Here is a 17,029-nt window from a genome sequence, read left to right as displayed (position 1 = left end):
TTTTTTTTCCTAAGTGTCTACCTATTTTCGTGATAACTTTCTTAAAAGTAGGTTATGGTAAAGCAATCCTAATATTATGGTGAAGTCAGAGAGTAACCTCTGCCCATAGTTAGCTGGGGAGTTCTACTTAGTCCTTGACCAAAGGAACTAGAAGAATTTGCAGCAAGCAAACAAAACAGTGCATGTGATCTTTAAAAGAAAGTGCAAAGAAAATTTCAGTTGTTTATTTGTAGAGAGAATAGTTAGGGATATGTTTTAGAAATATGGTGTTTATTGCTAGCTAATAACATCTTGCAGCCTATGTATTGTATCTCTTTTTTTTTTAATTGAAGGCCCTCACAACTGCATTGCTACTAGGATTATTTTCTACCAATTTCTAAAATTTCTGCGGAAAACATGGGAATATTTTTTCAAAAATTGTAAATTTATGTCTAGATTGTACAAAAAGAATGCTCTTTCCATCTTCTTATACTTTTGAATTCTTTTCTAAATCCTGTGGTTCAGCTTCACTGAAGCATATATAGTTGTAATTCGTTGCCAAGTGATGAGTGAATGACTTGGATTCTTTTTATTTGGCTGTGCCCAGTTATTTTGGAGTACTGGATATTGGAACAATGCCCATGACTGGTAGGTCCTCCAGTCAGATCTGTTTCCAAGTCATCTTTTCCATATGATGACAAAGATTACCTTTCAGCAATGGAATTAATTAATCTCCTTTGATGTCCTTAGGCTGTATGCCTCAGCAGTATCCTGAGGTTGGGTATTTTATAATGTATAAATTATATGATGCCATAGGAATAAGTTCCATATCATCTCATACTTCATGCTATGTTGTCTAAAAAGACAGCTCATCTTCAGTTCTATAGGGAATTTGGTAAACACCCTAGACTTCTGATCCAATGAAAAATGTAAATCTTGATGTCTTCTCAAAGATCATTTTAGTTTAAAGATCTCATAAGTGACAAGGTTGATGAAGATCTACTAATAGGTCGCTAAGTTTACTCCTTCCTCATGGTTATGGATCTGTGCTCTTGTCCTCCTGCCACGTTTTTGCACAAAATCATTGCAGCAGCAGCAGCAGAATGTTTGCCATAGTTTTTTTGTGAACAGCCTAGCCAGTCTTCCTGAGCTGGTACTGTATTTCAAGAAATTTGCAGTCTGGAATAAATCTAAGCCACACAGAAAGTATTGGAAGTACCAGGACCTTTTATCAAGCTTCCAATGCAAATACTGTGAAAGTTTATATTAATGTATGAATCCTTTTAGAAGGAACAAACATAAAATCTGAAATTACAGGTTCTTACTTGCATTCCGATTCTATTTACTGCATATCTTTGTCTTACTATAGTTAAACTTCAAGTTTATTACTTGGGCTAAAAGCTATTCCAGTAGTATTCCTGCAACTTCAGCTGCATGTCTTAGAGAGGTGTTCATACCTGTTTCTTACATAGCAGTCATTGTGAGTTCCACATAAATTTTTTGTTATTTTCAGGTGAGCATTATGCAGGCATACTCAGTTCTGGAAAACTGCACTAGAGCTGACTTTGAGAGACTTTGGACTGCTCTGTGCGTAGATGAGGTAGCACAGAGGACATGGGGAAAGTAGAGATTCAGGAGATGGTTCTTTCACTCATGCTGTTCTAAGTGGTTTTGATCTGCTTAATATTCAGCTCAGTGAAGTCACTCCTAGTTGTACCTATGGATGTTTCTTTGTAAAACTGATCACTAGGAAAGGCCATATTGGAAAACTAATTTTATAGCTCTTCAGAAAATAAATTTTTCTTTCAAAATAAAGCATCAGCCCTTATTTATATTTTTGATCTTGCATTTCAGATATTTCTGGTTTACTTGGTTCTATTCAGCACAATTAGGGTTATTAATAGAAGCTTTATAATTGTCCCGAATTACTTATCCATTAAATTCAATTTTTTTTTTTTTAATGCAGTAAAGAAAGCAGACCATTTTTGGGAATATATTTACTTCCTATTATTTCAGACAACTTCAGCAAGCATTTGGGCAGAGGGTGGATGTATTGAAATGGAACAAATACTGCAGCAGCTGAGAGTGTGTATATATTCAAATCCCACATAAAATGTGTAGTTCTTGGAATCTCAGGCTTAAATTACATTTTTTCTTGTACTGAAATGAATACTACACTAAAATAGTTTCTTAATTTTGTGGCATATGTTGTAGAAAATGTTAGCATTTATGATGGTCTGTAATACATGCATTCTCATGTGTAATTTTTTTTAATAATTCTTCTGACCTTTTTTCTCAGCTGCATGAATGCTTTGTGGTAGTGAAGCCATTGCAAGTCACAGTAAATTACTTTGCTAACCTTTTGAGCGAGCTTTAATAAATTTTATTCTATTATCAGTCAGATTGCCTGCATAGTAAAGAGAATGAACCTCTTGAGTTACATTTGCATTGCTGAAAAAGCACTTCAGAAACTAAGGAGGATGACCTCAGCAGCTTGTAAAATATTCCCCATACAGAAGTGTCATAGTGCTCAGTTATTTTAAGGTAGCATGTAGTATTTAATGCAAATAGATTTGAGTTTTAAAGGAGTCTTAAAGCATTGAAATGTCTTACCTTTATATGAAATTAAGAAATAAACTCATAAGTTAAGAATATGTAGGTAGATTTGCAAATCATTATTTTTCTAAAATGCCATATTAACTTTCATTTTGGTTAAAAAATAATCTTCAGAAAGAATTTAATAATTTTTAACTAGCATTGACTCATGCTTGCCTGCTGAGGCTGTAAATGTTCAGCAGGATTTCTGTATTCAAGATCAAGCCAGATACATCTAAACCTGCTTTTCTTGGAGGGTAACATGCCTTATATTGACGAAATTATTTTTTGTTCTTACTTAGGTGATCGTTTCAGGTCAGTGATAGATGATGCTTGGTGGTTTGGAACAATTGACAGCCAGGAACCTCTTCAGCCTGATTATCCTGATAGCTTATTTCAGTGCTACAATGTCTGGTTAGCAAATTTATCTTCAATCTTCTTTATGTTAATTAGTTACTTAATTTGAAATACTGACTGAGAAACTTACTTTCACTAAATTGAGTCATGCATCTTGTTGTACCAGTTTATTATAATATTCTGTGGTTTATAAATTAAAGTTTTGTTTCAAACATTAAATAATTAGGTTGTTGAAGCAATATTAGTAGATAATTGAAGTGTGGTTATTTTTAAGCTGGGACAATGGTGATACTGAGAAGATGAGCCCTTGGGACATGGAGCTTATACCAAGTAATGGTATGTTACCTAAACAATATAATTTGCTTTACAAGTGTATTTTAAAAAGACAAAAAATGTTATATGGTTTTACATTAAAAATCCTGGTTTTTGTGGGGAATGGGAGGAAGGTACACAAACCAGTTGCATTTAAAGAATATCTTTAAATCAATTACTAAGTCAACCAAGATAAAAGAACTGTGAAAAAACAGCCATGCTTGATAAACAGAGTGATACTGAAAATAGAAATAATACAAAAAGTGCTATAGATAATGTACAGTTAAACTTAACTCTTTGTACAATTAGGAAGATAAACCCATGCCCTAGGTCAACTTGAGGAAATTGTCTGCTTTAAGATATGTCAGCATTCCTGCAAACATTCAGTGCATTACAGATGCAGCCTGTGCCTGTGAGAGAGTTTGGTAATAGCAGGATTTTTCTCCACCTCTGGCCCAGCACATATAGCAGATACCCATGCTGCAGAGTGGACAGCATAGCATGGACACTGTTCACATGTTCACAGTTTGTTGGTTGGTTGGTTGAGTTTTTCTAAGACTTCACAGAACTCAGGTTAAAAAGCAAAGTAGAATCAGCATTTTTTCCTTGTGTTTTCCATGAAACATTTGATAATGCTGTCTTTCGAAAGTAAGCATAAATAATTCGTAATTATTTTAATTGTAATTGTGTTCATTTCAACTTTTTATTTTGGTTCGATCCTTTTTTAATAGGTACCTCTTTGTCATAAGTAAAATACAGGCGTTAGAGTGATAACATGATTAAAATAAATAATTAAAATAGACTGCCCCTGTTTACTTTTTAGTAGAGGCCAATTCCTGTTGTCTTAAAAAAAGAAAAAAACCATTTTCAGATAAAGAATAGGTACTGATTAAGATAACTAAACCTGAACCTGATCTTTTTGCTATATTCGTGAATATCAACATTTGTTATTCCTTCTTAAAGATTGTTAAGGGGACTGTTTAACATCATAATTTGAAAATCTGCTGTTACAGTATAAATTGTCAAAATTGGTAGGTCCTCAAGGATGCTAAGGGGATAACACTATTAATTTGCATACTCGGGAACTGTGGTTTTAGATTTGAAATCCAAGCTGTGGCAATGTAGGACCACTACTTGGAGAATGTTTTAGCAGCAAGGTCAAAGTTATCTTAAACTCTATCTGGAAAAGTTATTTTCCTTACCAAAATAACTTATTTCCAATAATACTGGCTTTTAAACACAGAATAACTCCAAAACCAAAACACATGTTTTAACTGTGATAAATGAGCATCTTAGTTGGTTTTAAAATAAATTTTACTATTAGTATTCGGAAGAGGATGAATCTTCAGGGAGGACCTCTACACTAAACTGCATTGTAAGGATTTAAATGTAACACAGAATAATATACACAAAGGATACTGGATATGTTCAAAATGTCTTTGAGCAAATCAAGAACTATACATTTATAAAAATGATTTAATGGTATCTTTGATTTACAGGTATAAGTATTACACAAGATACAGACATTTATGTTTTATTTAATTTTCGTATTACATTCCAGCTGTATTTCCAGAAGTACTGGGAACTAGTGTTCCTTTAACTGACGATGAACGTAGAACGCTGCTCTACAAACCTCTGGATGGAGAGTGGGGTTCCAGGACCCGAGATGAGGAGTGTGACAGAATTATTGCAGGGATAAACCAACTTATGACTCTAGGTAAATTCTGAATAATATGGGAAATGTTTTTGGTTTGGTTTATGTTTTTCAGACTATGATCATGTGCACTTCTGAAATTACCAAAATGAATGCGATAAAATACACGTTTAACCTCTTGATTAACAGGAACAAAACTTTCTCGTTGAACATTTCTGAAGTTTTTTTATAGTGAGTACTTACAAAACCTACATTTTTTTTCCTGTTTCCCAAGGTAACTGTTGTTTTTGGTAGATAATTTGACATATGCTAGGGGTTTGGGTTTTATATGTTAAAAGCAAATTACTTGACATTTTTAACTTTAGCCACCAGAATCTTATGTTGGGGTTAAAATTAAAACCATTATGATTAAGTGAATATTAACTAAATTACAGACACATGGCAGGGGAGAAAAAAGCATAGATTTACTTAGATAATTAATATCTATGTGTGTATTTTCCCTGAATTAGTCTCTTCTAATTCCTGATTTCTTCTTCACATTTCCTTAATTATGCAAAATATTGAGGGAAAAGTAAAGTTATTTACTTAGGAAAGCTACTTGCTATTTGTTTGTGGAGCAATTCTTTACTGGCAGTTTCTGAAAAAGTAATGTTAAAATGTTTAACACATTGCTGCAAAATTTACCTGATCAAAGATGGATGTCTGGATGGAGATCTATCAGTAAACAGAGGCTGAATTATAAGTTTTCTGTCTGTCTTTATGGGGATCAAAAGGTGTTCAATCAGTAGTCTTAGGATTTGGGCTAACAGTGGTCGTGCATTAAATATAAAAGTTACAGATACTTCATTTAACTGATTTTGAAGCACAAGGTAAGATTTATGTTTCAAAAAAAGCCAAAAACCTCTTAACTCTTAAAATAATTCTGATCACCTGTATATCCTATATGATTTCTTTGATGACATACTGCATAAGAAGCCTCCCTTTGCTTCCTAACCAAAGGAGTTATCTGTACAGTGTAGTAGAACAAATTAGAGATTTATGTTAAAAAAAAAAAAAAAAACTGTGAGGAAATGAAATGTTTTGCTGTGCCATCTAAGAGTAATAATTTTACATTTTGCATTATGGTGTATGGCAGACCACTTAGTTTGGAATTTGGCTGTAGCAGGTGCGGTGCATTGGTACAAAGTAGCAGTTGCAAGAACATTCAAAAGAGAAACTAAATATTTTAGAAGAACATGTTAGAAGAAGAGCGGTCTTCTTAGCAGCAGCACATTTTCTGTTTTGAAAGACTTTCAAGACTTTTAAAGGTGATTTTATGGTTTTGTATTGCAGTATTTTTCCTTGAGATACAAGATGTTAGAATGATGTGTCTAAGCTCTCAGGATGATTCTAAGTACAGGAGGGAAGAAGCAAGGAAGTTTAGGTGCACAGACTTAAATTGCTCAGCAGTCCTCTAGCACTGTATTGGATTGGTTTTGGAAGGCTTCTTTGCTTTTAGGTAGGGACAGGTGTTTCTGTTTTACCTTGAGTGTGGATTTTACCTACAATTGCAGAGGCTGAAATAGCACTGTAACTTTAATGGCAGGAATGCAATGTATTGCTTTGTTTAAAGATGTGAGGGTGGCAGTATAAAGCAAAATGAAATGAGCCTGTGCTGTAAATAATGATACTGAATTACATGCCTTCATCTGTGTATAATTTTTAGACTTTTCAAATGTGTATATTTCGAATGCGTATTTGTGATGCCTTTGGGGAGTGTGGTGCTTCATGCATAACATAATGGACACCCAGTCACTGCAGCAATGGGATGTGCAGCACAGCCTCAGCAAGTACTCTAAATAGAATATCAGAAATCATTTGGAATATCTAGTTATTCTTATTTTTGGGAAACTGCTGTGAATTTCAAACATGAAGAAATAGCTTATGTTGCAGGCGGGTGAATCTTGAAACTGCTATAGAACTTTGTGATATATAACACTGGTGTTTTTGTGGTTTGTTTGTTTTTTGTTTGTTTTTTTTTTTTTTTTTTTTTAAATCTAGATATTGCTTCTGCATTTGTGGCACCAGTGGATCTTCAGGCTTACCCCATGTATTGCACTGTTGTGGCGTATCCCACAGACCTCAGTACCATTAAGCAAAGACTGGAAAGCAGATTTTACAGGTTAGACCCAAATCAGCTCTGCTGTGATCTACCAGCAGCTGTATTTTTGGTAGCTCTTTGTCTTGTCATACCAAACTAGGAGGTGCACATGGGTGTGCACTTTTACTTCCTTTCATCTTCTAGCCTTGGTCTAGGTTTCCATTTTCTAAAACTCAGATAAGGATTGAGCATCTCCAAAATTTATTTTATAATTACATGGCATTCAAATTCCTGATTATGCAAATGACTTGTTCCATGGGAGATTCAAATTGCAGGGTTAGCAAAGTGATTTTGGTCCAAAGGATAAAGTTTCCACTTAATAATTTTTTAAAGTATTTTCAAAATAATTTCAATAAGAGAAATCTTAGAAATATCTCAAGTGGTTTTTTGTCCTGATATGCTTTAAAAATATTCTTGCATCACTTAAGCAGCTACACAGAATCTGACTTCTTAAATTATTGGTGTTGAACTTTTGAGTTGTTGTACAACAACAAAAAAAAGTTTATGCTTTTTGATACTGTTTTGATGTTTTCCTAAACTGTGATTGCAGTTGCTGTGGATTTTTTCTCTCTTTTTTTTTTTTTTTTTTTTTTTTGTCAATATTTATATATAGGAATGCTTTTTAATTTTTAAAATAGCACCTCAAGATTGCAATACTGAATTCTATATTTATTGTGTCATATGAGGTAATCCAGCTTTCTCTTCTATAATGCACTGCTTTGCTGTCAGGTGGAGGGAACTTTTTGTTGGATTTTGTTTCTCTTGTCAAAAGAGTAAACAGTTATTTTTTGTAATCAACACACCTTCAATAAATGGCCTTTTTTTGTTTGCAATATTGCTGAGGCTTAGTTAGGTAGCAAGTGACCACACTGTGTTGTGCTTTGCAGTGATTTTTATATATATATATTTTTTTTTTTTTTTTTTTTACATTTAGTAGATTCGTTACATCACTTTTGATTTTTGGTGGTTTTCATGAGGTTTACCTTAAAACTGTAACTTTGATGCTGTCAATCTTTACAATATTTTTTCTTTTTGACTTGGATCTATTTTTTTAAGTTATTCTGCTTTTGTGCATCATTTTTTATAATGTGGCTATTCTGTATTTAGGTTATTAATCAGGGGAAATCTGATTGTTGTCTGTCAGAAAAAGGTAGACTCTAGAACATTTTTATTACTATATTGTTAATCCTTAACTAAGTTCAAAGGTTATGTAGGATGGGTTATATATATCATAAAGGAAAAATAAAAACTGAAGTGTCACAGCTGAGTTTTCCTGAGGGGTGTCAGCTGTATGTTCTTAAAGCCATTTGTATGGATTACCATAGAATATAACATAAGAATGGGAAGCCAGAGGAAGCTGCCTGCTGCTGGTCACTTAGGGCAGCATATCCAATATGCACATTTTCTGATGTAAGGGAAAACAATGGTGAATGAGAAGAAGGCTGTAATGCTTTTTCCCCTGTTAATATACATTGCTAGAAATTGTCCTTATTTATTTTTCCTTTTCTTTTCCTCCAACTGTTTTGGTACAGGCGTCTTTCTTCGTTAATGTGGGAAGTCCGGTACATTGAACACAATACTCGCACATTTAATGAACCTGGAAGTCCTATTGTCAAATCTGCCAAATTTGTCACAGATCTTCTGCTACACTTCATAAAGTGAGTTGCTTAGTAGGTCTGTTGTTATTCCTATCTCTTACCAAGCTAAGAACCTTTTTAGATCTGAATTTTAAAGTAAGATAGTTCTGCACTTTAAATAAACCTGTTGTCTGCTGTTGGGGCAGAAGAGAATAGAGCTTATGTTGACAAAGAATTCATAAGTTTGAAAAAGAAGTTTTGTAATACATTGGGTGTCATAGATTGGCATGGCACTTTATTTTGAGAGACTTTCTCCTAAATGATAAAAATGGGTTTGAGTACCTTCATGGAGTTACAGATATATTCATTGGTAAGTTAGGAGTTAGTTATAATTTTGAGTTTGAATACTGGCTATGTTAACATAATTCTAAAATCTAGATTATAATTTATAATAGGTTTGAAAATGATGTTTTATATGTATGCAAAGTAAAAATTAAAGGCTTTGAAATCAACTGAACTTGTAGCTGTCTTTCAAGCATTCTATTATTATCTATAGACAAACTCAATGACAAAGTTTGTAAGATTTTTCAGCCAGTTGACACATCTACAGAGCTGAATTTTGTAAGAACTTACTGTGCCCACTGCCTTGGTTTGCTCATACATAATAAATGCTGCTGTTTCCACCTTGTAGACACAGCAAGATACTTCATTAGTTTAACAAAAATTGTGACTTTTTAGTGATTTAGTTTGTCAGTGTTAAATTGAATCTAGTTATTTTTTATTTTTATGTGTTCTTAAAAAACATTACAACTCTGTTTAGTATTTGGAAATTTAGGACTTTGAGTCCATAAATAAATCTTCAATTTCTCCAGTGCCTGTGATTTCTGATATTGCTGGAGAATGTAAAACACTTAACTGCTTTAGACATTAAAAGTTTTAGTGAAGTATATACCATTAGGAGCAGGTATACATCTAAAGGCTTTTCTGTTACTAATTTTGTTCTTTAACATCTTTGTCCTACATGTTTTTTTTCTGATTAATTAAGCAGCTCAGTGTTTTTCAAAGTGTATGTAGCTTAGAGTTTTTCAAAGTGTATGTTTTTAATTGGCTTAGTTAAATTAGTGGATATTCCTGGATATTCTTACTTAATAATGGCCTATAGCTTGAGCCTATTAATATACTAATTTAAGTGAACTAGTAAGTCATGGAAATCCCAGATTTTGTTTGTAACTGTAAGGTAGAAGGCCTAGACAATGAAAAATAAAGCCCATGGTTCTAATGAGAATGAAATATCTAGATGCCTCTGAGAATATACATCTTAGTTTCTTACATTACCCAAGTATCTTAAAGGGCTGAAAATGGGGGATGGGTGTTGCAGTTAATCTTTTTTTACCTTCTCTTACAGCTGTTATAGTGGTAATGGCAGTAGCATGTATTAGGGATTCTGATTCTGAGTGGAGTTGCTGTGTGTTTACAGTTACAAGTGGTAAACGTGTTACAAATCACTTTTCTGCTCAGTGGTTTGTATTGCTACATAGTAGAACACCTTTGAGCGTTCCTTTGTGAAGAAGTTTTAGATGTTAATCAAGAATTGAAAATCAGTATGTTTTGCCGATTTAATTATGCAGGTTCATGCAATAACAGTGCTAGTCCTTCCAAACTTGCATTTCAAATGTCATACATTGTGAGTGCTAAATTAAATTATTAAGCTGTGATTTTGTACAATAAATTTACTATAATGCTCCTTACAAAGATAGATGGGCCTCAAACCTTTTATATAGTACAGGATTAGATTTTTCTGATGCTGAGAAATACATGGTAAAGGATTATGATTTTTAATTTTTAAACATTCGCACTGTTAAGTCATCTGTATTTTACAACTTTTTGAGCAGATGGTTAGCTTGACTTTATTACTTCAGTTCTCTTAGTATTCACATAGCACTAAACACATTCTCATTTTATTTGGGAATAGCTTCATAAATATTTTCTGTTTCCTAGGCAAATTACAATTGATTCCACAGGTGATGATAGAAAATAAATGTTAGCTTGTGTTCCTTTTTACAGAGACCAGAGCTGCTATGACGTAATTCCATTATACAATGCAATGAAGAAGAAAGTGTTGTCTGACTCTGATGAGGTAAGTGCTTGTGTCTTGGGCGCTGGCATTGATACACTGGAGAAACAAGACTGCTGGCTGTCCTGGGGAGGACCAAAGTGCTGGTATCAGTCACTGCTTGGAAGTGCACTTTTCTGTCAGTGCAATGTTTCTTCTTGGCAGCTGAGAAACTGGGTGAAAATCCAGCCTTCTCTCTTCCTTTAGTGCAGAGAGCTTTAATAGTTTGCTGGAGGATGCTGCTTCTGCTAGATTTCTGAGAGATTGACAGTCATATGAAATGCTTCTCAGATGGGTGGGGGTAGGACTGTAGAGACTCAAATTATAAGTTTAACGTATAAAAGAACTAGCCTACTCATATACGCTTATATTTTTTAACCTTTTTATGCGACTCATTATCTTGCTCAAAGGAAGAAGAGAAAGACACAAATGTGCCAGGGACATCTACTAGAAAAAGAAAGGTAAATGTTTTTAAATTTTTTTATTGATATTTTTTAGTGCTACAAATGGATTTGTAAAAAATGGAATGTAAAACTGAAATATTTCTATTATTGTGTAATCTCAGATTTTTGAAAGTTTTGAACTTAGTGAGGGGTTGTTCTACTGAACTGTTGTATGTAAATGTATTTCTGTCTGTGCTGCTGCATGTTGTGAATTCATTTATATCCTGTAGGGTAATTCTTCCATTAGATTTTGTAAAAGCAGCTAGTTTATTTAATATATACCAGGTAATATTGCCTTTTCAGGATCATCAGCCGAAGCGGCGACTACGTAATAGGGCTCAGTCATATGACATTCAGTCATGGAAGAAGCAATGCCAGGAGCTGCTGAATCTCATTTTTCAGTGTGAAGACTCTGAACCATTTCGACAACCGGTGGATCTTCTTGAGTATCCAGTGAGTATTTTAGAACAAGGTGACTGGTTATAATGCAGTTGTTAAGTGGTGGGTTGGTTTGGTTTTTTTTAACTTTGACCATTTTTCCAGTTCTTTCAATTGAAACTTCAGGCAACTGTAGTGACAGAATGCTTTTCAGCACTTCATTGTCACTTGTTTAATGTTTACTGCTTTTTTAAACTAATTTCAAAATAAAATATACTTTTCTGCTCTCTTGATACTTTTGTTGGAAAGTATTTTATATTCAGGGATGCTTATGCTATTCAGTAGATTACAGCTTTTATACAGCTTTTGCAATTAAGTTATCTTTCCTTTTCTGATTGAAAAATGGTCATATATATGAAATGCATATATTGGTTGCTGCATGTGATGTGTTTTGAAGGATAATTGGTTTCATTTCAGAGTATAAAAACAAAAGGTAAGATTATATGTAAACTTAATGTAATAAAGAAAAGATTTTGCTTGCTTTCCTTCTAGCATATCTTAAGTTTTGTAAAGTATCACTCCAGGGTGATTCACTTGGGCAAAATTAACTGTCTCAGAGAAAAGAAATGCTTCTCTTTCAGAAGTCACTAGTCACTAGTCTTGACACTTCTGCAGCCACTGGATACCATTATTTTTTGAGTAGCCTAATCTTTATGCTGTGGCCAACTACAAATGGTCCAATGTGTTTGAGATCCTCAAATGAACTGATAGAGAGCACTCTACTAGGCTTAGGCATGAAACACACTGCTCCCTGGTGTCACAAATCTGTTTAACATGCAGAGGCACTCCTTCAGGTTTTATTTACTCTGATGGAGTAACTTAAACTTTTTGGTTAAATTTGGTATTTAGGCTTTTTCTTGTATGAACATATTTCTGTTTCTTCCATAGCCTGGAAAAAATTTTTGTCATTGGCTTCACTTGGGTCCTACCTAAGCCTGTGGAGTTTTTAATACTTCATTACATTCGTAAATTGTCAGGTCTCTATTTGGGGAACTGCTCAGGTTTCAGAAAGGATGTATTAAGCCTCTGATTAGGCTCAAGTATTCAAACTTCATATTTTAAAGCTAAAATGTGAGAACAATATTAGTCCTAAGTTTGAGCTCCTAAGGCACCTAGAAGGCTTGTAGATGCACTTTCATATCACTGTTATCTTCATGTCAGTGTGTCAGTAATGCAACCCTCAGGACACAAACTTCTGAGCTCTGTGTTTCAGTTTATAAAATGAATTAAATCACCTATCAGTTAACTTCTAACCTTGACCCTGCTGAGTATGTCTGCAAGGGAAGTATGTTGTATATTAGTGGAAAGGGGGAAAATGTCTTCAGCAGTCTTCCATACCTATTTAAAGAGGACATTTTGGTTAAGCAGGTTTATCAAACTTGTCCTAATGAAAATGATATAGTAAGGCTTGGGAGAAAAATTGTAAAAATGGCTTTGCTATTTCCAACCAGGATTATAGAGATATTATTGACACACCTATGGACTTTGCTACTGTTAGAGAAACACTGGAAGCTGGCAACTACGAGTCACCAATGGAGTTATGTAAAGATGTGAGACTTATTTTCAGCAATTCCAAGGCCTATACACCAAGTAAAAGATCAAGGGTAAGATTTTATTCTTTTCCATTGTTGTTGTTTGAAAGAACACTTATATCTGAAAAATATAGGACCAAAAAAGCAGAGAGACAGTGTCATTTGAATGCTCTTAAAAAACAATTTTAATTATTTCTGATCTTAATATATTAATATTTCTGAAAAACAATTACAGCTTTGTATTTGAACAGAAAGGAATGTGAGTTTTTTAAAAACCAAAAGTTCTGATGTTCTGCATATGTGTTTCAAAAGTAAATATTAGAAAGTGAGTCTAAATGGAAAATCACATGGTAGAAAAGTTCTGTAGAAGCAAGATTATGAGTACAATAGTGAAATTTAATTGATATTTTGGGGAAGAAACCAGATTTTCAGAACAAACACACAGGGAGCCTCTCTACTTTGAAGGTTGCCCAAAATTGAAATATCCAGGTATAGACAGAAGAGGATGTTGAAATTCTGTGCTGTTCACTGCTGTGCAGTAGGATTGTAATAAAGCTCTTAGGACTTCTGGGAAACAGGACAGTTTACTAAAGCACCAGCTTACAAAGCTCTTTGTACTGAGATGTCCTGCTAGTAGTAGGTGCAATATCTGATAGCAGTTAAATTATGGATGCATATTTACATGGGTTCAAGTCTTCTGTGTAGCTTTTCTTTTACTAATGTGTGTTAGGTTTTAAGACCAGAATTATTAACAGCTTTTATGTTTGGCTGTTCTGAATAGCAAGTTAATCATTAGGACTTCAATGTTTTAAGACTTAAGCACAAATTTCTTAGTAGGAGACTAGCAGGATCAGCGGTTACTCTCCAGTCAGTAGCAGACAGGCCCACTCACTGTTGAGGCTGCCATACCCCATAAAATAATTACTCTTTCAGTTGCAGCAAATGGCAGGGCTTTGGGGGCAGGTCTGGATTCTTTTTTGGTTTTTCTTTCTCTCCTTGACCTCATTGTACCTGACATTAGCTTTGTGTTGTTTCATAGATTCTTTTGACATTTTCATTTCTTTCATGTTTCTTCCAAACAGACTGGTATGGTAATAAATTTGTCTTTTTTTTGCTTTACTCAGAAGTGGAAGGTTCTTATGTCAAGAGTTTAATATTCTAGAACCTATGTGCTTTCGGTGCATGCAATATGTAGTTGAATGTGATGCTTTTACTATGTCATGCATCTTACTTTATGTCACTGGTGCTTTCTCGAAGAGTAAACCTAAAGTCATCAGCTTTTTTTCTTGGCTTGGCACATCAAACACACATTCCTTTGCATGCTATCTCCAGTAACATGTGCAGAAACTGTCAAAACTGTTGAGTCTGGCACTCAGATGGTTTGGTGTATCATTAAATAGGAACTGGTTCAATATTGTCTTTGTGTTTCAGCACAAAGGGTGCTGTGTCTCCTCAAAGTACCTGGACAGGTCACTTTCGTGTTTTTTATTTCAGAATTAATAGCAATTGTGCTCAAGTAATTACTTGTGATCTAAACTGAATTTGGGAGTCTCTGTAAATCATCCAAGAGATGGGAAAAAAAGTTCACCTACATAATTTCAATACATTTATTGTACCTGTTGCAGCCAACTTACTTGCTGTATCAATTCATCTGTAAAAGGTGGTGCTGAAGTATAGGATATAAGGATGCAAGTTAATAGAGCAAAAAATAAGATTTCTTGACCCTAGGTATGACACAGCAAAATTACATTAAGAATGTCTCTTCGTAATTTTTGTTGAAACTAGAAAGGGCTACATTCTAGAAAGGCAATTGAAAGACTGTTTTTTCCAATTCTTCCTTTTCTGTGTCATCTTCAGTTGTGATACAATTTTCAAAACCATGAAAATAGTTAAAGCAAACCTACACATGAATTAGCATATATTTATTGAGGCAGATTGCAAATTTCCCTGAAATGTTTCTATATTAATCACTTTTCACTTTTCTACCTGTTGTTCAGTGATAAATAAGTAAAGGGACGCTTTGGAAAGGTATCAGAGTTCTTTACTGGCTTTTCTTTTTCAGATCTACAGCATGAGCTTGCGCCTTTCTGCTTTCTTTGAAGAACACATAAGTTCTATTTTATCAGATTATAAATCTGCCCTACGCTTTCATAAAAGAAATACAATAAAGAAACGAAGGAAAAAAAGAAGCAGAAGCAGTTCAGTTTCCAGTAGTGTTGCATCCAGGTACATTAATTCCTTTACAGTATTCATGAAATGCTGTGAAATTTTGACATACCTAAACAATAAAACTTAGTGTGTTTTTTTTCTTAATACTTCCTTTACTATTCCCTATATTGCAGAATGGTAGCTTTGACATGCAAGTCCCTATGATGTGGAAGAGTTTTAAACTTTACTTAGAGCTATCCTAGTGTAAGTGCTTAAAATTCAAATAACTGCTAAATGTGTACAGTAAAACAGCATTGTTAGGATAGTGATGGCATCATGCTTTATCATATAACTATAGTATTTATTGTAAAGATTCACTTTCCAGAAGCTCACAACTTACATGAATTTCCACAGTAAATGCCATATTTTTAACATACTTCATGCAGAGGTGATTGTTTTACTCCCACAATCTCAGACACTAGCATTTAATTTTATTTATTCCTGTAAAATGACAATGTGGTCATCCAGGATACAAATTGTTACTCCTTTTCCAGCCCTGAAAGGAAGAGGAGATTAATAAAACCTCAGCTGAAGGCAGAAACTTCTGCCACTTCATCATCTTCTGCACCTGCACGGTCGACAGCACTGAGACACGCTCCGCCTCAGATGAACGGAAAAGCCGCTGAGGCCTCCTCCCTCGTGCGGACTCGAAGCAATAGGGGGATAACAGATGTGGCTGTTACAGAGCAACCATCTACTTCTACAGGAGCAAAGCCTTTAACTATAAAGCCTTTAATTACAAAGCCTAATACTACTGCAGGGTCAGGAAAGTCAGGCAAGTTGGGGTGCTTTTGGTTTTGGTTTTCTATTAATTAAGCCATTAATGTTTTTAAAGATAAAATTGGCTCTTTGGAAATCTGATATATTTATTTCAGCTAAGACTGGTTCTGTTTTCAAACTGATGGGCCTTTGAAGCTCTTCAGAGGAAAATTGAACGAGTTAGGCTATGTTGTTTTATCTAGGAAGCTTTCTCCCTTTTGGATCACAGAGTCAAATTATTTGTAGTAGCACATGAGTTCAATTTTAGCCCAACAAGATTGAATGTAGTATAAACTACCTGAATTGATAATTATGTTTTCTTTTTATCCTTCTAGTACTGGAGAATTCAACCAAACATTCCAAGAACCAGAGTATTGTATCAAACCCTTCCCCATCTGATTACAGTCATAACACTAGGAATAACTCCACAAAAGAAAATCCTGAGAAAGAGAAGCAAATTAAGCGCAAAGTAAAATCTTCCACTCTTAATCCACAAGGTACCAAATTTCTCTGGAACTTCCTCCCCACCCTCAGAGTTATTGATGTAGTGACTATAGTGTTGTACTTTAGTTGTGGTAATTTAGGGGTAGGGAAATTAGAATGCATTACGATTTAGCAGAATAGGGAAATAATGGAACAACTCCATCACCGTTAGTTTCCTTCTTGATGAATTAGCATGGTTTTGACTACTCTTAACACATTTCCATGGTGTGATAATTGTCTAGATGATTTTGTGATGTTAACATATCTTACCTTAATTTAAATTATTACAAATGTCGTGTTATAAGTTTCTAAATTCTAAAGCAGACTTCTGCATAGTTACAATTTAAATCCTATGTATTTAATCACATAAAACTTCTGTGTGTTATATTTGGGTCCAGTAACACTGAGTGTGATGACATTCTGCACAGCAGCAAGCATA

General features: G+C 34.2%; 1 protein-coding gene across 2 annotated transcripts in view; it reads left to right on the top strand.

The window, feature by feature from the left end:
- PHIP (PHIP subunit of CUL4-Ring ligase complex) overlaps positions 1–17,029 on the top strand; it is a 105,891-nt gene that overhangs the window by 81,426 nt on the left and 7,436 nt on the right. For both annotated transcript variants that reach the window (XM_030267489.4, XM_030267488.4), the window contains exons 28-39: positions 2,877–2,988; positions 3,206–3,267; positions 4,805–4,960; positions 6,938–7,058; positions 8,570–8,695; positions 10,679–10,751; positions 11,138–11,188; positions 11,474–11,623; positions 13,060–13,212; positions 15,203–15,366; positions 15,843–16,123; positions 16,443–16,604. In XM_030267489.4, coding sequence (XP_030123349.4) covers positions 2,877–2,988; positions 3,206–3,267; positions 4,805–4,960; positions 6,938–7,058; positions 8,570–8,695; positions 10,679–10,751; positions 11,138–11,188; positions 11,474–11,623; positions 13,060–13,212; positions 15,203–15,366; positions 15,843–16,123; positions 16,443–16,604 — 1,611 coding nt within the window. The remainder of the gene's footprint in view (positions 1–2,876; positions 2,989–3,205; positions 3,268–4,804; positions 4,961–6,937; positions 7,059–8,569; positions 8,696–10,678; positions 10,752–11,137; positions 11,189–11,473; positions 11,624–13,059; positions 13,213–15,202; positions 15,367–15,842; positions 16,124–16,442; positions 16,605–17,029) is intronic.

Source organism: Taeniopygia guttata, chromosome 3 (assembly GCF_048771995.1).
Source record: "Taeniopygia guttata chromosome 3, bTaeGut7.mat, whole genome shotgun sequence".
Classification (NCBI taxonomy): Eukaryota; Metazoa; Chordata; class Aves; order Passeriformes; family Estrildidae; genus Taeniopygia; species Taeniopygia guttata.
The sequence above is the reverse complement of the archived record's forward strand: the minus strand, read 5'-3'. Positions and strand labels throughout refer to the sequence as shown.